Raw genomic sequence first — 26,298 nt, 5'->3', positions numbered from 1 at the left:
ACTGATGTATATCAGTGAAAATAATTCTGCTTAAGTGCTAATAGTTGCATTCTTCAAAAATAATTGTGTTCAATATTTATTTTAATAGCCAACATTTTATCTTGATGTGTCTAGTGCAGCACAGGAATAATTTATGAGGCAATTTAATGTGGATGTATGAATGGATTAAAAAAAAAAAAAGAATAAAAAGTATGTGAAAAATTTTATCATACTTTCAATGTTCTGCCTTGATTCCAGCTAAAAAGAATAGAAATCAATGATCTGAAATATTTTTACTTCCAATAAAGGCCAAGAGCATGCTCGTGCCTTGTGCTGTTACATTTATGAAACCAAAAGCAACTAAAACATTGTCATGACGATCTGGTATAAAACTCTAATATTTTGGACTTCTATATTTATTAAGATGCTTACAACTATTTTAAATTAATTGTAAATGAATATTAATAAATTTCAACTATGTATCGTTAGCTCTGCCAATTATATGTTAGTGGATTGTACACATTTGCTAAACCATTTGTTTTTTAGAAATGTTATTTTCCAGCTTCACTTTCATTTTTGGATGATTACTTCCCGAGTCTTTCATCTGTTTCATTTCATATCTCTTTGAGATATTGTTCACCACTTTCTGAGGTTTTTACCTTGTTTGTGTGCTCCCAAGAACTGAAAGCACACTTCTGTACGTGAGATTATGTAGAGTAGGTATTACATTTTGTGAAACTTCACTGGGTGTCCATTTTAAGCTTATTTTTGTTTTGCATATTTGCTGACCAACTTTTCAGATTCCCTGTTGACATTTTTCTTGTTCACTAATGCATGTTCTTTCAACTTTACTTACTTTTCCTAATAAGCTGATTATGGATGAAGGTACTATTTCCAATATATTTTTTTAAACTGCTCCTTTACTAAAAAAGTTGGCGTCCATATCTCTCAACCTTTGCTGGTCTTTACTACTATTTTTCTTTAAATTAAATCAGTTCTGATTTCTTTGAATTGGTGTATTATAAATCATCAAACGTCAAAAGAAGCTCAAAAAAACCCTCAGTAGTTTTTCATTCCACAAATTAATTGCATCCACATAGTCAAGTCCAAGGGAGGTAGCTACTTATTGTTTTGGCCACGACTGCAAATTCTTGAGAAATCACTGGCTGAGACAGTTGTTTATCAGTGCCCTTGTGCAAATAAAGACAGCATGAACCTCTACAATTCTGCTGGAGAACCTGAAACTGTTACTTTATTTGCTCTTTGTGACCTAACCTCGAGTGCTGCGTATGCCACTTATATGGTTTTTTAAACTTCAATTTTATGCTATGCATTCAGTAAATGCTTCTCCTGAGATTAGGTCCGATTGTTTTAGGAAGCATTTATCATTATTCTCTTATTTGCTGATGTCAATGCCTCAATTTTCAAGAAGGTGAACAGATCATAAATTTCCAAATTTAAAGCACTGGAAGGAAATGAGTCTAAAATGAGCCCATTTCCAAACTTCTTTAGATAATTTAATTTTTCACTTTAAAACTAACCTATCAATTGCTGTGCAAAAGAACCGAAAGAAATGTAATGTCAGTATTATCATCATAAATTATATACCAAATCCCAACCCTTTTTCCCCCACCTGCAGTAGAAAAACTGGAGATGTTTCAGACATGAGAACTAGGTGAACATAGCAGAAGGTGAGGAGAGCTGAATGGAAGGTTTGGTATTGCTTTTTGCCTTCCTTTTAGTTTGATGGAATGAAAATGTGCTAAGTTGGGGACATCTAGATGCTACAAGATTTCCATTAATTACCCAGAGATTTGCATTTTAGCCCTCACTTAATTTTGAGGATAACAGGGGAAAAAACAAGCAAACACACAAAAAATTCTAATTTTACTTAAAATCAGGCTAAAATAAAAGCCCAAGCTCAAGTGGTTAATATTGACAGAGTAATTTGACAATAAATGTGACCCAGGTGAAAGAAACAACAATCTCAGCAAAATAGTTTGAAAAGCAGCCCATGCTGGTAGGCATGTGTATCACTGCTTTGTGCAGGATTAAATTAGGATATGTATTAGATTAGTGTCACAGGAAAACATGAAATCAGCTGCAAGACTCTCCAGATGTCATCTTTGTATATGCATGCTTGTTAATGGCAGCCAGACCCAAAAGCACCTTGAAGTCAGTGGAAAGACTTTGCCTCACTAAGCTTTGGGAAAATTCTTAAGTGTAAACAGATAGGTCTGCATGGTAGATAATTGATTTCTGTTCAGCTGTGTTTGATCTCCAACTTCCCCAATATCCAGGAATAAGGAGGACATGTCCCTTTTCCTTCTGGATGGTCTAGGCTGGCACCTTGAATCTCCCATGCATAGAATAGCAGTAATGCTTGAGTTGTTAAGTATAACCTACTTAAAATGTGGCCTAAGGCAGAAAGAAAACCATTACAGAAAATAGTTTAATCTTTAAAACAAGTTATGCTGTATTTGGTTTACAGTGCCAGGGCCATAGGTGTGGATGAACTTGGAGATTACTAATAAATCAGTTAGAAAACAGCTTAGTTTTCAGGAAGCAGCAGGTGTGCGGGCAATTACCACTTGAATATAGGGGGAAGGCATAGGATGAAATATTTTAAAATGCCAGCAGTATAGAGAACCATCAGGAACTGGAGGATTTGTGAAATTCACAGGCAATAATAAAAAAAATAAAAGTAATAATAAGAATAATAAAAATTAATAAAAACATTAAAAATAATCCAAACTGCATAAAATTTAATATATTTAACTGAAAAACTGCCCTTTTACTTGTACAAATGGTTTCATTTATTTATATAAATGATGTAGTATTTCACCATTATATAAAAGTAATTGCTGTCTATTTCCAGCTTTATATAGCGCTTAATCAAGGTATACGTAGTTCACCATTAATTCAGAAATCAGGAGATTGGCTTTCCAGTCATGAAATGTATGTGTTAAAGGAGACTGACCGCATGGTAAGACAGAGATGCAGGAGATAGACATCTCCTCAAAGAATAGTGTATATAAGCGGAATTCAAAGAAAAGCATATAATTAATGGAGAGGGAGAGAGAAATTTACAGTACTGTCATGTGACTGAGTGTACAAAGCTAACTCCCCCAAAAGAGTCTCTCATTCTGCTCTCCCTCAGGCAGTTCCTTTTTTAGTTCTCTTGTGGAGGGCTTGGCAAAGGGAAGAGGAAGCTGAGCTGTTACTGATGTCTCGTTACACAGCGATCAAAATTGTCATTTCCAGCTGTCTGTTCAGCTTTGAGTGACTTTGCATTCTAGCAGAAAATGAGACAAATGTTAACAAAATGTCTTTGCTACATTATTTTCCTTTGAGAACATGGACCAAAATTAAATCTTGTTTTAAAACTTATGGTCTAATTTTATCCTAGTTTTGCATATAAGTTTTTTACAAGGAAAGCTGGTCTTGAGTTCCTCTTCTTATCTTAAGCCTGTTAATATTTGTTAATCTACTTCATGCCAAATAGGAAGAAATGACTGCATTTAAACTGAACTTGTGGATTGCTTTATTAGCAGTTAGTTTGTAAGAACAGACTTCCTTACATGGGAAAGAAGCTGATGGTAGGCTTCATATCTTAACAGATTGTCAAGTTTGGGGGATTTAAATTTTTATATATATACATAATTTATTTTTTTTTAATTAATCATCGTGCACTGGCCTAGTGGCACAAAATGAGGATCATTTTATGTTAGTGAAAACTAACAATCAATAACCTTGAAAGACAGAAGCTGCTTATCATTTCTCCAAATGCCTTTCTAGCATAGTAACCTAAAGCTCCTACGTTTAATAAATAGTTTCTATCCAGTAAAAGATCTCCTAGAATTATCAATGCTAGCAATAACTGAAGAAGTAAAAGAGCTTTTGCAGTTGAAGCTGGAATTACTAGTTAGTTAGTTAGCTAGTTAGTTGATAACTCTGCCTTGTGCCTATAATCACAATTTTAAATATTTGGAGAGAGTCCTATGAAATTGTGAGGGTAAAATGTCAGAACTCTTCTAGTTTGGAACAGTTAATTATAACTTCACCAGCACATAGAACTATAAACACATGCTGTGTTAAAAAGATGGAAGTATAGAAGTTAGTCAGGTTCAGCCGAGACATTTAAGTAAAGGCTTCTGCGAAGATTTGGACAAGATATTAGAATGATTGAACAATGTCCCTCGTTGTACAAAGGTAATAATATTCCCCTCTGGTCCTAAATAAAATTCAAGATTTCATATAATTATTGGCAATTATGAATCCTCTTAACCAACAGCATCTCACAAAACATCATCCTCCCAGATGCGCAAGAATGCAGGGAGAATTCCTGTCAATGACAAAATACATAACCATGCTCAGCTTTTAATTTCTATTGTGGCAAATGTGAACATTTCCATTTCCCAAATATACAGAGTATCAGAGGCACAGAAATTAACTTTAAACCTAGACAAGACAGAGTTGAGGTTCATAGGAAAAGGAAGAACTTCAAACATTTTCCTCTGTTTTGGGAGAGCTAAATCAGTTCACAACGTTCAGGCCTTTTTGAATTCTCCTGTACAATTGAATACCCATGTAACCCCCGGAACAAAAATTGTTCTTTTGCTGCAGTTGGCCATAAGTTGGCCTATCTTAGGCACATCCTTGTTCATGAGGAGCCCTTAATGTAGAATTCCTGGGGACCTGATTATTTCAAATGATTTCATCTCAGTGTAGAACTACACAGAAGCGTGAATTCCAGTAGATTAGAAGGAGATCATCATAAATGCATTAGCCTGGAGTGTTACTTTCTGTGTTGGCTTCAAATTGAACTTACAGGTCCATTTCATAGATCGTGTCTTGATATTCAGTGCCTTCCTCAGGTTAGTTATTCTTCTCTACCTGAAAGTTAGGTTATTGCCCTCTCTGTTTATGTCGTCCCATAATGGCTGTATTCCATTGGGTCAAATTGACCCAATTGACTTGTGAGTCAAGATGATAACACTTGTACTAGCTTTATGCTATGAAACATTGTGAGTACTTGTCTTGTTCAGACCTAACTGTAAAACTCTGAGCGTTTCTCATTTCTCTCAGCCTTGCAGCCAACACTTTCAGCTCAGAACTCTTTCCTGTGTTCTTGGAAGGAAGACGTCATGATGTAGAGATTCATATTGTTTTACTTTTTAACATGCATAACTGCTCAAAATCTAAGCTGAAAGATGGCACAGAAGAACGTAGATGGAATAAGAGCCCTGGATTTTGTTTTTAGAAGTATGTTACACAGCCTGCCAAATACTGGATTTGTGTCTGGTCATTTGTAAACATCTCAGATTGTACATCCTTACAGGTAGTTTTCACCTTCATAAGGGGAGGGACTACGTGAATCAAGCATTCCTGCTGAAAATTCCTGTGCCTGTTTAATTGATTTGTTACTGATCCACAGTATAGTCTCATGTAAAATGCTGGTTCCGTTAAATGGGCTAAAAGGGGAGATGATGTGCTTCCCACCTAACAGCTGATGCTTTCTATTTGTGGGACAGCTGCTATGCCAAGAACACCTTTCTGACATGGAGTATTTGAGTCACAGAGGCATATTCTCTGCAGTAGATTTGAAGGAGTTATAATGATTGGGATGCTGTTGAAAACAAAAGTTTTCCCTTCCAGCAAGACTTTTTCTGTTCTGTGGGCAGGGATGCTTTGTTGAATTTTTTATTTTTTTTTAATAGGGAGGCGCTTTTTTTCCTGTGGATGCTTTGCATTAGCTTTAGTAATAGTGGGATTGTAATTTTTTTCCAATTTGCTAGTAAAAAATACAGACAATGATAGTAAAATATTTAAGAAATGGTGGCACAAACCTTGAAAGTTATATTGCTGGTACTGGTTCTTCAGTAGTCTCTCTCTTCTTTAAAAAAAATGGTTTCTAAATGGTATTGCATTCAAGTGTGAGTTTCATTAACAACAAAAACGGCATTAAATGTAAAGTGCATGGGCAGATATTGTATCTGATTAGAATGGTTACAAATTCCAAAAGGTGCGTCCATTTAGTTTTACTGCTATCTCACCAAAATACCTTCTTTTACTTTCTTGTATTTGTCACACTGAAAAATGATGCTCGCTCATCCTTCCAGCTTAGTTTCTTGTTCAATTTCGTTGTCTTTTTGTTCTTCTATAGACCTAATTTTTATTTTCTGAAATACATCATCCTGTAATCTTGTCCTAGTTGCTTTCTCTGTGAGCTGTGTAGCATTTTGTCTTCTTTTTTTCCTTTATTGTTTTGTGAAAGTTTCACATTAATTCTTACTGGATATTTTTATTGCTTCTCCTTCTTAGATATATGCATCAGCAGTTCCTGAACTGTAAACACAAGTTGCATCATAATTTGTTTAATTCTGTCTAACCTTCCCCTTCTGCATCCTTTTTCTTACATGTTTTTGGTCCTGTTTAGCTTTAGGCAGCATTTCCTGCCCCTTTTAAAATGTTCTTTGCTGAAGTCCTGTGTATATGTTGTTGCTGCAAGTTGCCCTTCATTGTGGTCCTTACTATTTAGGTCTTTCCTAGTTCCCCATCTCGAATTGCATCCTTTCTAGCATTTTGTTTATCATTAAATCAAGAATTGCTGGTGACCTTTCAAATGTTCTTTTTAACATATTGGAGTGGGTGGATATTTGAAAGCTTGGTGGGGGGGAGTGCTTTATAGTTGCATGCTTGCTATTCCTACTAATTAATGATAACTGCCCTCTAGTTTTATTATATCTGTTTTAAGAAGTGAAAGACAATAGATTTATTAACTGTTACAGCCCCGCTAAGCTATGCTGTTCTAGCCAAAACAATAAAAAGCAAAAAACCCAAAGACTAAATAGTAGCATGTCACTCAGGTCTTGCTGCCTGAATATTATCTGCCTGAAAAACGTAAAATCTAGTATCGGTACAACTAGTGTAGGCTGCTTAATGGGTGCCTGATTTTTGTTATTGGAGAGTATGAGTTGTGATCTGACAAAGCATGTGCTTAACATTGAGCAAGCAAGGATTACTCATGTGCTGCAGAGCATTAAGAAGTCACTTTCTCCTCACAGCATAAACAAGTTGAAGACTTGACTAGAGAAACACTAGGTTAAAAAAAAGATGGACCCTTATTCTCCAGAAAAACAAGGGTGAATGCAGTTGTCTAAGCACTGTGAAAACTTGTAAAACCTAAGTGGTGCTAATCATACTGCCTTTATGAAGGCAGAGTGTATTTCTCATGTAAAAAATTACAATATGTGATAGTCTTGTAGCAAATGGTTTAAAGCAAAAGTGCAAAGTTTCTAGTGCCCTTCTGCTTTCAGATTTCAGCTTTCAAGCTGATCAGCTTATTAAAATGTGGAGTGAATTGGAAATATATCTATTAAAAGAAAGTTATCCGGACTTTGTCAGGAGGTCAGTCTGAAACTTTTCCAAGAGAACTTCCAATAGAGACCACTATATAGTTGTATTGTGGGGTATTTTTCTTTTTTTTTTTTAAACTGTGCAATATGTTATTTTATTTAAAACTCAACAAAGCAGTGATATTTTAAAATAATGCCTGGGCAAACAAACCCTTGGCTGTCTGATAGTGCAACATTTCTGGTTCCACTCAGGAAAAAGTAATTATGTAAATGTTTCACATTTGTTATAGTGCTATACCATGTGTGCGTACATAGTGCATGGATCTGATGTGGTGGATGATGCAGCCTACATGAAGCTTGGGGCAGAACCAGATATGCAAAAAACCAGCTACAGGAATATTTCTTGTCCTGTGAAGTTTACTCTGGTTTGGTTTGATCTCTTCATTGACATGCACCTAATTTCCTTGCTGCAGAGTCTGAGGAAAATCAGAGTGGTTTATTCTAAATTTCTGATTAACCTATTGGCTCAGTAGTTTGTCCATCTAATTCCCAGTCTTGTCCCTGGGCTGGTTTTCTTGCTAAAGTGCCTCAAGAGGAAAATAGTGGTAGTCAAGGCTAAATATAAAAATTTAGGTCTTGGTCTTTGATTTCTTTTATCAAATGTTTTCTAAGGAGAGGATGGTGTCCAACAGGTTGAGAAGGACAAGAAGGCAAGGTGGAAGGGCTGGGAAAGGTGAAGGAATGAGGTGTCTTCTCTGATCATAATGTGGTCAGTCCTAATGAGGTCACCTCAACTTTTCCCTCCCTCGAAAGCTAGATTTAATAGCAAACAGCTTTCCCCAGTGTTCACTAAGGATGTCACTGCAGAATAGCAGTGTGCCAAGGTGAGAACTCACTCTCTGTGGATCCTGCAGTAGTACTCTTGCATAGGGAATGCTCTTGATCGCTGCCTCCATTTCAACTTCTTTCTAGCCTGGGATCTGGCATCCAGTGAACCTACCACAGAAAGCCCTGGCACTGGACACTCAGCTCTCATCCCCTGCCCCTTTCTTCTGTTGTTGGTGCTTTTATGTTGTCCCTGGTTGAGGTGCCCTAAGGAAAGCTAGGCTTTTTGGATCCAGGACCAGGCCTGGGAAAACGTTATGTCTCTCAGCTTGGTCTCAGAGCATCAGATCACTGGGAAACCCACTTCTGAACACTTCTTGGACTCTTCAAGTTGTCTAAATAGGGCAGAGGTGGGGGCGGGGGGAAGCAGTGCTCTCTGATGATCAGGAAAAACTGAATCATCTGGAATGCTTCTGAAGCGAGTCCTACCTTTGCTGTTCTTTTTTTTTTAACCCTTCACTAAACCAGTTTGAGGTGGTAAGGCAAAAATGGATAAGTGGCTTCTTAAATTATATATTGTTTTATCTAAGTCTTTGGGATTTTTTCAGGCTGACAGTGCCTCCTGTCGTTATTCAAGCAACGGTTATTTAGGACAGAAACTTCACCGTGTAACTGAGTTTCTTTGTCAGTTTCCCTTTCATGTAGACGCCTGCTGTCTCTGATGTTAAAACATCAGTACGACCCCTCAGTCAGAGTGCATCTTCCATTCCTTGGTCAGCTGCACTTTTGTTTTGTTGTTTTTCCTCCACACTAGAAACACTTGGTTTTAAAGCAGAGACCTTTCAGTCCTGTTTAAATTTTACACCTGCTGACTCACATAGCACACACAGCTATTCTGGAAATAATTGTTCAGTAAGAGTATTCTTTCTGTTGAGTTAATGAATTAATTTGATTCCAGCATCCTGATCATGATTCACTACCTGTGTTTTCTAACCAGCTTTGTGCTACTCCATCTTTTTGCTGACTGATGTTCTCTGACCATTAGAAACTCAAAGCCTTTCATGTAAACCCACTGTGTCGATGCTGCTTTGGAGCAATTCAGTTGCTACTAACTGATACAGTGCTACTAGTGACTTGTCATCTGATGTGATCTGTGTCTCTTCCTTTCCTTCAATTCTCTTTGCTGCCTCCAGTTTCCTCTACTTTGACTTACGAATTTTCTTCTTTAATCCTCCCAAACTGATGAATTCTCCTCTTTTTTACGGGCAATGGGAAAAACAAAAGGTCTGTCATTTGTATTTACTTGTGAAAATATAAAACAAAATGAGAGGAAGCCTTGGCAAAGGGGGCAAGCTTACATGTTTCCAGTACAGAGAGTAGCTGAAAACACTTATGCTAGTCAGTTAGGGTGGCTAATATTCAAAAACACTATTTCTTGGGGACAGGAAGGTGCTTAATGTGTTCTCTACTTTGGTTGAATTTTTTTTCTTGCATTCCGATGCTTGGAGGCTCCAGCAAATTTGGGGAAAATGAGTCCCGTAATCATTTCCTATGTTGGTTCTCTGATGTTTAAGGCTTTGGTGATTTTTTTCAGGAGATAGAGACAACTCCAGGGAGATGGAGAGATTTGAAAATAAAGTATTTCTATGTAAGATACATTCAGATACAGAAATTTTATTTTATGTATAGTTTCAAGTCTGTATTAGAAGCTCAGTTGCTACATTGTACCATGGAGCATAATTCAAGAGTCAGCTTGAGTTAAAACTATGCAATTTAGTTTTAATTGCAACACGTTGTGAGCATAGTTTCTGAAGACTGACTGTAATTTTTATGATAGAGCTTTTATATAAGATGATTGCATTTGGCTTAAAACTAAGGACGGCAGGATTTCTGTTAGTCTACCGATTTTCTGCTTTCCTATTACTTACATCAAAGCCCTGTCACACAGCAGTCACTTACAGCACATGCACAGTGATTTTTGTTAGATTTCAGAACTTAAACGTGAAAATATCTTGTGCAGGTGATGTGTAAGGAATGCCCTGACACTAGAGAAATGCTGTCTGTGTTCCATTAATATAGGTCTGTTACTCAAGGATCTGTACTGAATAAACCCAGGTTGCTGCTGAGAGTCACTTAGCGCTGGACTTGTAGCATTGCCAATGCTCGGATAATACTGTTTTGTTTAAACCTACATTTCCTAGAATTATATTTATTGTCACGTTCACTTTTTAAAAAAATTTTTACTTTATTGTCCTCATGATTGAGAAGATTTAAAAAACATATTGTAAGTGCCTCCTGAAAACAGGACCAAAGAAAAGCAATCCCTACTCCAAACACATTCATGTGATCACATCAATCTTGGGAACACACTCATGATTCTTCGATGTTTGGGTTGGGCAACCTGATTCAGATGATATACATAGTTAGAGCAGAGCCCTGACTGGATTATAGCCATTGAATCTACATGGGATTTAAAAAAAAAAAAAAAAGCTGGCAATAACTCAAGTCCTTGTTCTAGGATCTCTGACAATTTTCACTGAATTTACATTTTGTCCTACAGGCTTTCTAATAGAAGATTACAGCATAACATATGATTCCATATCACTGACATGGTCGTTTATATTATGGACTACTGAGGATGTATATAACATTCTTGCTTGGTGATATTAATTCTCCTTTCACAATTTTGTTTAGTACTTCAAAACCTGAGGTAGTTTAGGTCAACCCTGTAGGTAACAGCTGTTTGTGCTGTTTTTTTTCCTGCTTCAGTTAGGTTTTTGTTCTTCACAGAAATGACTGTGTAACAGTAAAAGACTTTCTTTTATCTGCATAAATCTGCTTTGTACTATTTTTAGCTTATTCTCCTTTGTGTAAGCAAATAAGTTAAATATAACTGCTACTCAGGTAATGTAGCTTCTCAAAGTACATAAAGTGACAACTTCTTATGGTGTAATAAATCATGTATTAGTCAGAATCAGGTTACTTTTGAATTCCCAGAAAAAGTGCTCATGGAATGCTGTACAAGTCTCATAAAATTAGTGGGATCTTTTTTCTTGCTATTAAATATTTGTAATTTTCCAATTAAAAACAAGTACTTGGAGAATGCTAGGACATGTACGTGTTTTCACTCAGCAAGGTTGTTTTGAAAATAACATACAAACATCTCAACATTTTTCTCATTATTATTTTTTGAGAGTGACAAGTACCATTTCACCACCTGTACTAAACAGACTTCTTTATCTCCGGATATTAGCCTGTGTTCTGTTATCGCTGGTCATAGCAATATGATGGAGAGGGAGCTTGGAAGCAAACCTTTTAGAGGATTCTGTGTTGGCAGGTTCCATGAGCAGCTCACACAGACATGGAAGCACATTGACTGAATCCTCTCACTGCATGTTTTGTTACAAAACACTGTCCTATATTATCTGCTTTCTAAAAATCTCTGTGAGAGCAAGTTCTCTCTGATCTGTAAGATTAAGGGACCTGAAGAATTTTGCATTTGCATTCTAGCTGCTCTGCGAATAGAAAGATAAGAAAGTTTCTCACTCTTTTGTGCTATAATGCTGTCAAGTCTTTCCATCATTGCTGCTAATTGTTATTTATTATTAATACAACTGTACATATGTGAATTATTACTGCCTCTCAGTATTTTATGTTAAATTCTGTGGGATTTAGTGTTCATCTTAAATTGCCAGTTTCTGGAGCCATTTGATTGGAATCTGAGCAAGGGAAATCCTGGTGTTGATTGCCTTGTATGATAAAATGTCTGGATTTGTGGATGAGAGGAGAGCAGTGGATACCTTTTATCTCAACGTTAGCAAGGCTTTTGATGCTTCTGCAAAGTATTGCTACGTTCAAGTTAGGATGTTACAGTCTGGATGGGTGGACAACTAGATGGGCAAATAACTTTCTAGGTGGAAGCTGGTAACAAATGCTGTACCTCAGGTGTCTGTACCTGTTTAAAGTCTTCATCAGTGAGGCAACATCAAGTTTGGAGATGACACCAGCTGGAACTGGGGGGACCAGCTGATGTCTTCAAGGGCAGAGCTGCCATTCAGGGGAACCTAGACAGAGTGAGGGAATTGACCAACAGGAAGCTGATAACATTTAACAAGGATGAACACAGAGTTCTGTGCCTGGAAAGGAAGGACGCCCTGCAATGATACAGGCTGGGGGGCAGGTTGGCAGAAAAAGACCTGGAGGTCTTGGTAGCCAGCAAGCTGCACATGAACCAGCCATGTCCCCTGACAGCTAGGAAAGCCAGCAATATGCTGAGTTATATCAACACGACCATAAGCCGTAGACTGAGGGAAGTGATTTAGACCTCTCTACTCAGCACTCATTAGACATCTATAATACCGTGTCTAATTTTGCCCCCCACCCCCAGTCCAAGGAAGACAGCTATAAATTGAATTGAGTTCAGGGGAAGGCTGCAAAGGTTGTTGGGGGCTGGAGCACAAGTCCTATGAGGAGGCACTGAGGGAGTGGGGCTTGTTCAGGCTGGAAATGGGGAGACTTTGAGGGGATCTAACACCAGCCTTCCAGTGCCGTAAGAAGGTTATCAAGGAGTTGGAGCCAGGCTCTTCACAGTGGTGTGTGGCAGGAGGACAAGGGGCAGTAGGTGTAAGTTGAAACGAGACAGGTTCAGAGTGGACATAGGTCCCATGAAGACAGTCAAATGTGGGAACAGTTTGCCCAAGGAGGTTGTACAGTCACCATCCTTGGCATTTTAAAGACCAAACTGAATAAAGCCCTGAGCAATCTAGTCTGATCTTATAGCTGACCCTGCTTTGAGCAGGAGGTTGGACAAGAGCTTTCCTGAGGTCTTCTCCAATTATGATATAAAGAAAACTAAAATAGGAATTAAAATAAAGAAATAGATTTCTCTCTTTGTCCGTTTGCTGTGTACTTTCAAGGTGCTTATCAACTGTGCATTTTTGTTGAGGGAGGAGTGGTTGTAAAATGTTTTATCAAAAGAACCTCTGTTGCCTTGCTGATGCTTTAAGAAAGAGTGATTTCTCTATTTAAGTTTATATTTTAAGTGCATATGAAAATGGTTTCCAGGTTATCAGTCTGGTCACGTACAGATGTGAGCAAAATGTCCTTTTGCTATTTGGCAGGCAAAAATTGGGACTTGACAGCAGCTTTGAGTGACTATGAGCAGCTCCGGCAGGTACACACCGCCAACCTGCCACAGGTGTTCAATGAGGGCAAATACTACAAGCAGCAGGAGCCAGAGCAGCCTCCCCAGGTGACGAAGGCTGAGCGACCCTGCCTGCAAAGGCAGGATGACATTGCTCAAGGTAAGAGCTCTTCTCCAGGGCTGTTGTGAACAAACAGCTTTCTAGCTTGTGTGCTTGCAAGTTGTGCTTGTCTGCAGGGAGTTGGAAGTCATTTGCCATCAGCCTGTGAACTGTGTCATTGTGATGGGATTCACAGAGCTGCTGCTGGACCCTACGTTTCACGTGTTTCAGTTGTCATGAGCTTTGCTTCAGTTCTGCAAGTTGTTTTTTTAATGTGTGATTAAAGTACAAAAATACGTTGTCCCCAAGCAGTCTTATGGTACATATAAAAGGAGTTAATTAGAGGGTGTCACAGACCACTCTTGTGTGTAGTTTTCTGTGCTTATTGAGACCAAAAAAAGGTTAAAAAAAAATTTCCATATTTCAGTCTTTGCATTCTTACTCATAGCATGTGATTAGGGTGTATGAAATCGATGAATAACTTTCAGCTTTAAAATTTTGTTCTTTTATGGTTCCACAGAAGAAAGGACAACCTCCTATCTGCCGCCAAATAGAAATTGAAACCTTAAGAAAAATGAGTCAACTACCTCTAGCAGTTGATTTCCAGTACAGGATGATAAACATTAGAATTTACTTTTTTGTTTGCAGATCTTTTATAGGTTTTATTTCAGATCACTATCTCTCTCAGACTGTTGGAATGCATTTTTTTTTAAATTAATTTATCAAGGAACTGCTGTTTGCACCAAAATAAATCTGCAAGTCTGACAGCTTGTCATTTAGGGAGGTAATAGCACTAGCTTGGTGATGGCTTTCTATGCAATCATTAGAAGAAACACAAAGGCTTCCCTTCTTCTGCTGGCTCTTCCCTCCTATTAAACAGAAAATGGTATCATACTTAGGAGTGTCAGTAAAGCTTTTTTAAAATTGATAACTTCCATCGGTAGAAAAGGAACTGTAGTGCTTGTTATGACTTCTTAAAAGCACTGAATACAAATAAAGGGAGGAAGAGTTAGCACACTGTAGTTGATAAAACTGTGTCCCTTCATCCTCATTAGGATATAGCTCGCTCTAAAATTCCATTTTATTAAACTGTCTGGTTTATACTGATATAGCTATTTGATATTTTAGTGAGTGTAGTAGGTAGGGTGGGGTAAGTGTGGCTTTAAATGCCTGGATTGACAGTAACTTTGCTACCAATTCAATGCGTAAGTGATGACTTCACGATTAGAGAGACATTTCTGACTGAAACATGAAACTGGAGTGAGGAGGATGTTCAGAGGGGAGCAGAGAAGGGAAAGGAGGGTCTTGTTATGGACCAAGTACTTGGAGTGGAGGATGCAGCCAATGGGTGAGGGCTGGACCATGGTGGGAAAGGGGTGATGGAGTGGTAGCAAAGGGATGTCAAACGGAGATGCTATCCTATACTTCAGTTCCCCTGTTTAAAAGTTATTTAGCTGAGAGGTACGGGGACAAGAAAGAAATGCAAATGTAATCAAACCTTCTCTCCCCCCTCCATTTAGGATATTTTAGGGAGTGCAATTTAGCTCTTAAAATTAGAAAAACTTTGATCCATTAGAGAAACAAAGTTCACAAACTCCAGTAAAATTAATTTTTTAATAACCGTTAGTCAGTTTGAGATGTTTTAAAAACAGTATTAGCTTAAGTAATAAGCTGTGTTTAAGTAAGCTTCTTTGTTAATTTCTGAAGGCACAGGAGTACAGGAACTTCTTTTATTTTAATATAGCATTGTACATGTTTGAGAGTTGATCACTAAAGGCTAGTTTATGGTAGTATTTATGAAGCTACAGAGGTGAAGTTGCACCAAATAGTTTTTTACAAAAACTTCCAGTATGATAAGGTACCCATTTCCAAGGAAAATCAATGAAAATATTATCTAACTTAATGTTATATAAATGTCACCAGAAAGCTTTCTGCATATTCAAAAATGTAAGAAACTCCATAAATGTGGTGTCAACTCACTAATAAAATTCAGTACAATGCGCAGGAGACTTTCTATATTACTGTAAGATAAACCCCATTGCGAAGGATGGCTAGAGAAGAGCGCAACTCAATCAAAAGGTCCGTCCTTTTGAAGCACAGAAAGGCAGTGGTACCGTGGTTCTAAGGAGTGTCACTTCTCAGATGCAGAAAGAAACTTCTGAGAGAGAAGATTATTAACATTTGGTGAACATAAATTTTAAGCAGCTACAAAACGTTCATTTCAGTTTTTTTAAATATAAACAGGAGTACAGGGCAGAAACTAAACAGAGGGAAAATATCTCTATCAGTTTTGACTGAATGATTCATGGTTTAAGCACTTGAAGAGTGTTTCTGTTACCCATTTGCTGATACCAGAACTGAGGCCATATAGTAAAGTGAAATGATATGATAGTAATATTTTGTCCCTTTCTTAACATTCTAATGCTTATTTTGCCTTAATGACCCTTTACTGTTCCTTATATAGCATTTGTCCACAGAGAAATTCAATAAATTGTAAGACACTAGCTCATAGTTGTTTTGATAAAATAATGCATTCTTTTGTACCAGGCTTCTTAATTTCATCATTCGTTTTGAACTATGTATTGTTTCTTGGATCAGGATTTTAGAAAACACATACGCATAAAAACTGAGTTTGTCTTAAAGTCAGCATAATGATGTTAAAATTGCTTTCAGGTAGATTGTTCTGAGATTAAAACTGTATGGCACGTTCGATATGAAGTGATTGTAGAGTGATGGATTTTTTGATTCACAAGAAGTCAACTTAAATTAAGAGTTCAAAATGTTAATTGATTGTCATCTGTCTGCCAGTAAATGTTTCTTCCAATGCATCTTTGGAAACTTAAGATACATTTAAAATTTTTTTTATAAAAATACTTGTCTTTCATATCTCTTTACTTTTACTGTTTATCTGTTTTGCTAGAAGGAGAATGAAGTTCCTATGACTTGCCATAGGGATCCATAGTAAGAACTAAGGAATTTTTTACAGTAGGGAAATAACCCAAATAAAGTAACATGCAAGAAGTGGAATAAATTCCTGAGTGAAATGAACGGGCATTCGCCAGACTTGGTGTTGACTGGTCTTTTAGGTAGTCTTATAGGCTATAATATCTCTTTGGTTTTTCTACAGAAAAGCGTCTTTCCAGAGGTATTTCTCATGCCAGCTCAGCTATAGTCTCCCTTGCTCGATCGCATGTAGCAAATGAGTGCAGCAATGAGCAGTTTCCTTTGGAGATGCCCATCTACACATTCCAGCTACCAGACCTTAGTGTGTACAGTGAAGATTTCAGAAGCTTCATTGAACGTGACTTAATTGAGCAGGCAACAATGGTTGCTTTGGAGCAAGCAGGTGAGTAAATACTTCTGATGTCAGCAGCTGGGCAATCTGACATTTTGGTTGACATTTCTAATCACGCTTCATTTCTGGAGCTTGCGCATCCTGCATGGGAAATAAATGCCAGAGAGTAAAAGCAAATACTGTGCTCTTTGCAAAGTGACACATACCCTGATTCTCTGTTTCTTTTAAACATTCTAGAGAAAACTGTCGAATTTACTTAACAAAACAAAGAAATTGAGGGAGGAAGGAAACGAGGACTGATGGGGAATTCATGCAATAGAGAAGGACATGAGTCTGGGTGGTCGGAGCGGGTTGGTACTTCCAGTTCTTGTGAGGAAATTACATTGCAATGACTAACAAAGGAAGCAGCTTCAAGTTCTGTTGCAGCTTGAGAAAATAGTTTTTAAATATGTATTTTATGTATTGATTATTATTTTTGTAATAAGAAACTAAATAATTTTAAAGTAATATTTCATTGTTGCCATGGCAAAAAAGTTAAGAAATTTAAAATTAATTTTAATTCAGATTTATTAGTAGTTTAAAGTTTTAAGTCAGTTTTGAAAGATATGGAGAAATGTGTTTAAAATTAGTACCCGTGCCTTATGAAATAGCAAGTGTATTAATGAACCATGAAATGAACACACCTATATAGTGAAATGCCCAACTCTGGTGATATAAAGGAGTTATAAAATCTGATTTCATGGCTGCCTGTGGAATATCGAATAGCCAGCTTTTTTCTGTTCATTGCTATACTGGCTTGTGTAACACTGTGTATTCATCTGAGAGTGCATTCTCAAGACTTGGTGCATAGTCATACTGTGTGTGTTCAAACTGATAAACTGTTGCTTGTTATTGATCAGGGCACTGCATCATAGTGTTTAGGCAGCACCTCTGCTAATCTGGTGTCACACTGAGTACTTATGTATTGTCATATGCTCATTTTTTGGCTTTGGTATTTGAAAAGCAAGACATACTTAGATAATAGCATCAAGGAGCAGAGAAAATAAAACCCTAGAAAAAAAAAGAAAGGGGTTTTCTGCTTAAGAAACAGCCCCCCCCCGCACCCCCCAACCAAACCCCAAACAGTATTCAGAAGGCCTTTTCTGGAAAAAATAGCAGTATAAAATAATGCAGGAATGCTACCAGCCAACTATGAAAACTGTCAGTCACCTATCAAGAAAATACATCTAGTTTCTCTAGGAACCAGCTAACACAAGAAGAGAAGGCCAGGGAAAAAACAGGATGGCTCTTCCTGTGGCAGCTCTGCCAAACACTCCAAATTCCATAGGGCTGTCAGAAAACATCTTGCTACAGTATCATTGTTGACCTACCTGCTTCAGTGGAATTACAGCCTTTAGCGTCAGTTAATGCAAGAGTACAAACTAGATGATCACAGTGGTTTTCTGACCTTAAAATGAGGGAATATGTGAATTTGGAGCTGACATCTAATTAATACAGAGCTGGCTGGCTTTGAACTTGAAATAGGGCTGCAGAAGCTACTGAATTTTCTGCCTCAGCATTCCTCTCTCAAATATCTCTGAAAATTAGAATAAATAATTTATTCTTTTCTTCACGTTACTTTAATTAGGGCAATAACTTGACTCACGCTGGAAAAGTCCCTTCCTCCCCAGAGCCTCTTGCATCCTGGAAAGGAGGGTGTTTTGACCATTTGAAATGCTTGTGGTTTTGATAGCAGGTGTTCTTGTAGCCTATGTAGACTTGGTTTACTTATGTGAGCATTTCACTTAAATAAACTGGAACTTCCTGGAAAACAGTTCTTCAGTTCAAGTAAGTTGAACAGATCAAACAGTGAGTGTTGAAGAAAATCATGTAAGACTTCATGTAAACTGACCTTTTGTCTCTATTTAAGACATAAAGATACTCCATTTCCTTTTCTTTCCTGCCTATTTTAGACATATTGTTGTCTGAAATGAAGAGAGTGAATTAACAGGAAAGTCACATAACATTAGACATTTTATTGTCTCCCACCAACAGAGGGCCCAGTTTGACTATGGTTTGGTCAATGACATAAAAAAAATTAACAGATAGGGTGCATTCCCTGCAAAGGGCCTAAAGTCTGTTTCAAAACAAAACAAACTGCATGAAGGACAGTAGCTTCTGTAGCTGAGGTTGGGGATATTTTTAAAGGAAAAGAGAGAGGTGTCTGCTTGGGTTTAAGGACATAAATTTCAAGAGAAAGGAAGGGAAAAAAAGCTGATTAGGCAAAAGGAGGAGGAACTTTTTTAAGAACATAGAGTAGCTTACTACTCACAAAGCATGGATTGGGAGAGCAAAATTATCAAAATTATTAACTATTAACAGACTGTCGCACGTGTTGTCTGAAGTGGCTGTATGAGCTGAATGCCTATAAAAGCCTGTAAGGCTTTTATATTCTCTTTTTATATCCTTAGGCACTTGCTACCATTACATCTATATGTGAAAGGATGTTCAGATTACATCCTACTTGTATAGAAACTCAGAGCAAAATTCCCGATTTATTCAGAAATGCTGTGTGAGATTATAAAGGAAAGGCCCAGATAAAGACAGTATGATTTACTCACTCTCTGCTGCTGCAATGTATCCTCTACTCTTTGTGTGATTGCTTTCTGAATATTTCTCTTAGAGGATGGAATTCACCACATTCATAAAAGCATTTTGGGGTTTTGTGCGTCTTATAAACTCAGCTGTTCATTATTGCCTGAATCGGAATGAGGTCACCTTGTAAGTAATGTGCAGACTGATCTCTGAGTGATCTTGCAGTAATCAGTATGGTTCTTCGATGGAGGATGGCTCAGATAGTGATAATATTAAATGAAGTCTGTGTGAAAGGAATTCTAGAATTCTAAATATTTTGCTGCAGCAAGTTGATTTTCATTATATACATGTGTTCTCCCATGTCTCGTTAATGTGTAGGTTGACACAGAGAGATATTGTGAAAACTTCTGCTGTACTGATGAGTTCAAAATACCATAGTATAGGCAGAAGAATGGCTGGTCTAACACAGTGTTTTTAATGAAGAGAAAAAAAGTTTCTATTGCAGTGCTGAAATACAATTCAATACAAAAATTAAAAGTAAACTGTATGAACCTGCAAGAATATTGCTTTCCTACACTTTTTGTGCTCAGGTTTATGTTTTCTATGAAGCATTTTATACAGCTACAGGCAAAATAAACAATAATATGTTGTTAAGCCTGGGTTTCACATCCCCCAAAACAAATCCACCAAAATTCTGGAAACATTTGACTTCCAACTGTTAAAAATTAAGCTTTGTTAAAGAAAAATTGATGCCTTTTCAGGTTGTAGAAATATTTTCTTATCCCAGAATTTTTAACACATTTTCACATGGTATATGCAGGGTGCTGGGATAGCAACCATTATAATTATGAGAGAACTGTATTAATTTCCTGATTTCCAAGCTTTGAAATGCATGCTTGTGTAATTCAGTTCTAATATAAATGACAAATATTGTATCACAGAGTAGGATGAAATGCAGTGTCATAGAAAACTGTCTGTCTAGGGTTATGAAAGAAACAAATGAAGAAAACCAGTAATATGGGATCTGCAGTTACCTGCAGATAATAGAACTGTTAACCTGCAGAAAATAGAACTGTAGATAACTGTAATATCAGTTATCTACAGCCAGTTAGGCCTAGTCATATATTTCTGTGCCATCTTGTTTTATGATCTTTGATTTGCATTCTCGTCAGTAGTTTCTGTGACAGTCTGTGTTGCTTATGCATCAGGCTAAAAGAGAAGCACTTACTTGATTGCTCAGTTTTACTTATTTCTACATGCACAGCTCGACATTACATTTCAAGGACATCAGTAAATATGAATAGCCTTGCAGATGCTACTGCGAAGCTGATTTCATCATCTAGGCTAAAAGAGAGAGCTCCTACAAGAAGGTCCTTTCTTTGAAGTACAGAAAAAGTATTGGTAAATGCTTTATTTATTCCCTTATTTTAAAAAGTAAGCAGTCACTGAATGATTAATATAAGCCCATGTAGAAAATCTGTTCTTGTAATTTTCTTCACGTCAATACTTGCAAGTACACATTTATTGTATGAAAGGACTAAAACTAAAAATAAACAAAAAAATCCTCGTAGCTAGTAATGTAAGAAACATGCAAAGTGTAGAAGTAGCTCTGCTGAAATCTGGACTTGAGGTTCCTGCACCCATTGCTAATTGTCTGACTAGTCTGAGTGGGCTGAGTAATCCTCTGTTGACTTAGCCAGTCAGTCCTGTGCACACCCCAGAGCAGTTATTGCTGTTGGATTCCCAAGGGGAGTTGGTGAGTGTTTAGGGTGAACCATTGCTTTTGAGAATATATGGGGTGTCCAGAATTAGACTTGCTTTGGAAGTTGAAAATGTTATTTTGTGACTTTGTGTCTTGGGGGATGGATGACAGGTGGATTTCTGGAAATATGAAAAGAGAGGAATGAAAGAAAGGCTAGTTTTAGCCTAGTTTCTTAAGGAAACTGAGCTTGTGTCCACAAGCTGTCTCTTAAGATTGTACCACTGTTTATTTTTTAAATTTAACTCTGCCAATTTCAAATATATTTGTGAATAAGCTTTTACAAGTTTCATGAAAATAAGCAGCTAGCTTATTTTTAGTATTTCCATAGAAGAAAAACTTCTATTTCCATAGAAGAAAAACAACGTGAATATTGTTTATTGAACGCTACAGAATCCACATGGGAAAGACCTCCAGAATGCCCAACAACAAACAAAAGAAAAGCCATCAGAAGTCTCACCTTTAGCCACATGTACGACAAGCGCAGGAAACCAGACATTGAGTCCCACTGTGCACAGATCGACTTGTTTTCCTCAGTGAGATGTCTACTCTGTCAGTGTTTTTGAGGAGTTGGCCGAAGACTGGTTTACTTAGCTGTATGAAAGAGTACTGTTAATAGCACAGTGAAGTGCGTTAAGACACAATCGCACTCAATCTGAGGTAAAATTGTACAAGCCATGACACGACACTTCACGCTTTTTCCCATCTTTAACCATCCTTGTTTTTCTCCTAATGTGTATTCCATTTTTTCTGTAAGAATTCTGGTTTATTTTTGATACAATAAATGCACAGTGGCATTGCAGGCAAGAAGCTGACTGTTTGCCTTGGAGGCAATGATATGCAATCTAGCTTTGCAGTGAAACTTCAACCACGCTCAATTGTGTAGAGCTTGAGAGGGGGCTCATCCTTTGTAGCATCTCCTTTTCCCCTGTCAAGAAAGAGTTATATTAAGTTCCTGTTTCCTAAGTCGTCGTAACTTTTTGGTGGTTAATTTTACCAGAAAAATCCCACATCTGTAAAGCCATTTAGTTTATTAGTAGCTTAAACCACAAAAAAGAAAATACGGACTGGAGAAAATGAAGAGGGAGCAAAGGACTTGGGCAGTTTCTACAAAGATTCTTTAGTATTCTGTAACCTCATGTTTGTTTTGGATTTGGTTGGTTTGTATGTGTACCACCAACTTTGTGCATGTTTGGGCAATGAGTACTTTATAACGGACGTCACTAAACTGGAGGGCAGCTCCGTATAAGCATATTTATGGGATAGTCATAAACTAGAATAATTTCTCTTGCATATTTTTACCTTCTTGTTTATACTGTTGATGGGGTTTTGCGTAGAGGACATCACGCTGAATGCTTTCTTACCTTCTATAGTACCAGCGCATAAGGCATCAGGGGCTGATATGGAAAGCCAAGCCTGGCCCCTGTTAATACTTGAAATGCATTCGCTGTTCTCTGCTGCCTTCTTTTTGAGCCATTCAGGTCATATAATCATCTAGAATCCTCTTTGGCAATTTCCTCTCATAAATCCTGCAGCAAGAAACAATACACCTGTGGCTTGTAATACAATATGGAGGCTTATGAAAATAACACTTAAACCTTTCTAGTGTCTATTAATAATACTCCAACATTATGAATATTGTTGGGTAAAACCCATGTTTTAAAATATTTCTTATTTCCTTTTCCTCAAATACTGACGTTTTCAACCTAACAGTTGCATAAGACCAGCTTATATTCATGCCTACAGTTCTAGTGTATTTACAATAGGGTAGCTTTTGATGTTTGCATCTTGTCCTGGGAGTCATCAGATAGTAGATTTTAAAGTAGTGATATTGTCTGTTTTCGACAGTTTGCAAAACGTTCTCTGAGATTCAGCTTACCTTCTTTGCATGGAATACAAGATATATATCTGGTTCTGTATCAGAATGATTGATTCTTGTTGGGCCCTGCAAATAAGGGAGCAGGGGGAGCCTATATGTGCTTTGTATTATGTGAAGTCTGATACACACTATGTAGCGCAGGAGTAGGATAATATCAGAATACAGAAATAGTTGGCAATCTTCAGCCATGGGAGATACTAGATTCTGTTAACATTTCTTTTGAGTTTGGACCCGAAGTCTTAAGTATCGTGCAAAGAAAGGGCAATATTGTATGCTTGTGTCTGCCTCTCTGATTGTATGTTGCTAGATCATAGACCTGGATAGGACTTTTAATCTTGATCTAAAATTAAGATAAAATTTTCATATACTAGAATATGGCTATATTAATTCTCAGAGTATTTTTGCTATAAAACAACAAATCAATTTCTTGAAATTGTGTTTTTTAAGATTAAATAGATTTTGTGAGAAATTAAGAAGCAAGATCAAGTAGGAGACCAACAGAGGGAGGGAGGGTGAGAAATGGGTCTAGTTTGTCCATAAATATTGTCTTATCAAAGCAGACAGAAATAAGCCTGAGGCAGAACTGTTTCCAGTTTTCATTTAAGCTCCACTTTCCTCTTGTTTCCCTAAAGGGATCCACTATAACCACTAGATTTGAAAAATGAAAATGCACCGCTTTTTTTGTTATAATCCAATGCATTTTTGCTAATTTTTTAGTTAGCCATAAGCTTTGTGATGTTAACCAAGCCCACAAACATTTTTTGCATAATCTACTTGAAAGCAGATCACTTTTATAGAACTTCCTGTTATTCAAAAGATACCTAAACACCAGACTTTGACATTTATTACCAATAGCTGCTAGTTAATCTGCAAAGGAATACCACCCATTATTCCCTTAAGTCCTAAGGTCTGTCTGTTTTAGGTCTTTTAACTATGCTTTAAGCAGTAGCTTGGTATAACTTAATATGATACCGCCAAAACATTCTGCAAAAAACAGGTGGCAAGTTGTTATTTCACAGCCCACAGACACAGGAGTTGCTAAAAATGATAACTTGTTATTTCAGATTTATCTTTCCCAAAGGCTGTCCAATAGCACTTTAAATTAAGCTTCTTTAATGCATATTTAATTTAGAACTCAATAAGCCTAGTCTGAGATGTTGGGCATTTATAAACTAGCTGCTGAAATCATATGAGCATTACCAAATGTGTTTAGTTATTGATCTGCTATGCATCTTTACCTTTATAGTATAGTAACTCTCAACCCATACTGACTAAGTGAAATTTAATTACATAGTTCTTAGTACCTGGAACAAGTAATTGGGGGCACATGTTAAAATGTTGTTGTACTATTTTTTTGCACAATATGTATTACCTGCCATTACAAATAAACTTCAGTATAATTTTGTAATGAAAACACATTAATGGAAAAAAGTTTTTTTCATTGCTTGAGCTTATTTCTGTTTTGGGGATTTAACCTTAAATGCAAGACTGACTGTACAAATATATAGATGCTATTTCCTCTCAGGTTGCTAGTAAAGGAATTGGGGGAGAAAAAGGCTGCAGAAGAGGACAAACAAAGAAATGGAGTCACCACGGGCTGCCTATTGCACTATTCATTCAATTATTCAATTGTGCATTACCCACAGACTTTCCAAAAGTTTTGGGAAATATACCAGCCCTACTCATCATCATCTGCTCTTCCTTGTCCCCAGAGATGTTACACAATTAGTCACATTCTCTTTCTTTATATTAGAAATGTTCACATGACCATTTAACCAAGTCTTAACACTCCAGTAAGCTACCACACAGCAACTTGTGTGCCAGGAATTATGTACTTCCAGTGTTGGCTTTGGCACTGATACTCTTCATGGCTTTATTTGCTCATCTAGATACATCAAATATCTGTCCTCTTGTCAGTCTTTTTCATAGTCCATTTCTGTTTTATAATCTGTAAAACATGCTTCATGTAGCAATGATGGATAAGTGGTTCTCTAAATGTTCTCAAAGAGAAAAGTCACGTGCTATCCTAGACCTCGGGCTATGTATTTGGTCTCATTTTAATTCGCTGGTAGTATAGCTGTTGATTTTAGTAGCTCTAATCATGATTTACGCTATGGTAAATGAGAGGAGAATCAGCTGTTGAAACAATCCATCTGATTGAAACAATAGTACTTTACTTAATAAACTTACCTAACAGTAACATATCTTGATTAACACATACATATTACTTTTGTCTTTTGAGACTTTATTACTGTAACGTAATCTGTTATCTGTGTATGGGAGGCCAACGTCGATTATGTTTGGGAACTGATACTAAGACTCATAATGGTATTTAGGCAATGAACTCCTTGGAAATCCATCCCTGAATGCAGCATATGAGAATGGAAGATGCAAATTAATTAAAGGTGCTCTCTTCTTATTGCAAATACATTTAGAGAGTAGTTAAAGTTTATCTGCCTTTTATCTCTAATCTTTTCAGTTTTCACTTCTGACATTACATTTAAGTTTATTTGGCAGAAAGGATGTTCGTGATTAACCTTCAACATTACACATCATCGCTGTATGTCTGTACACAGTACACATCCTGTTTTAGTATCCACTCCACCATTTTAATAGATGCTTTCTTTTCAGGACGACTGAATTGGTGGTCCACAGTGTGTACAAGCTGCAAACGTCTTCTTCCCTTGGCTACAACAGGTGATGGAAACTGCCTCTTGCATGCTGCATCTTTAGGTAAGGGAGAGTCTGTACATGAAACCTGCCAAAAATATTTACCACTTTTCTCTATCCCCAGCAAAAGCTCAGAAACACATGAGATGCAAAGACTTCCATTAAAAGCCTGGTTCTGGAGCAATATATTCTTCAAATTTCACTTAAGTACTGTTTGCTTTAGGCATGCTTGAGGTGCCTAAAAGCATAACCTCTCAGTTTATAAAAGAAGTATAATTGGAACAGTATGAAAAACCATATATCATAAACACTAGTGATTTGCATTTTCCTTACAGAGCCTAACCTAACACCTCTGGAACAAGCAAATTCCAGGTGCTTCTGCAGGATTGTCCTCATTGTGGGCGAGGAATTGCATTCATTCTCTGGCTTTTGTTAAACAGTTCTCTTGCTGTCTTCAAGAATGCAACATCTAGCTATTATCTCTGTTGGTTCCTTGTAGAGTTTAAGTATAAGGGAAACAGAGTTTGGGGTGAATTCAAATAATTTCCAATTGATTAATTAATTGTTAATACAAAATCTTTTAACCCTTTCTTCAAATCAAATAAATAGAAACCTGTGAAGCTGAAAGTCTTTTATATGCTTTCTATATCCCAGCCTATTATGCGGAAACTTATTTTTTTGTTGCAGTTGCTAAAATCTTCCACCAGCAGAACCCC

General features: G+C 37.1%; 1 protein-coding gene across 6 annotated transcripts in view; it reads left to right on the top strand.

Moving 5' to 3' along the window:
- The window catches only part of OTUD7A (OTU deubiquitinase 7A), a 148,537-nt gene that overhangs the window by 96,785 nt on the left and 25,454 nt on the right, over positions 1-26,298 (top strand). For all 6 annotated transcript variants that reach the window (XM_072870255.1, XM_072870250.1, XM_072870253.1 and 3 more), the window contains 3 exons: positions 13,283-13,465; positions 16,533-16,751; positions 25,544-25,645. In XM_072870255.1, coding sequence (XP_072726356.1) covers positions 13,283-13,465; positions 16,533-16,751; positions 25,544-25,645 — 504 coding nt within the window. The remainder of the gene's footprint in view (positions 1-13,282; positions 13,466-16,532; positions 16,752-25,543; positions 25,646-26,298) is intronic.

The sequence above is a fragment of the Ciconia boyciana genome, chromosome 8 (genome assembly GCF_034638445.1).
Source record: "Ciconia boyciana chromosome 8, ASM3463844v1, whole genome shotgun sequence".
Taxonomy (NCBI): Eukaryota; Metazoa; Chordata; class Aves; order Ciconiiformes; family Ciconiidae; genus Ciconia; species Ciconia boyciana.
The sequence above is the reverse complement of the archived record's forward strand: the minus strand, read 5'-3'. Positions and strand labels throughout refer to the sequence as shown.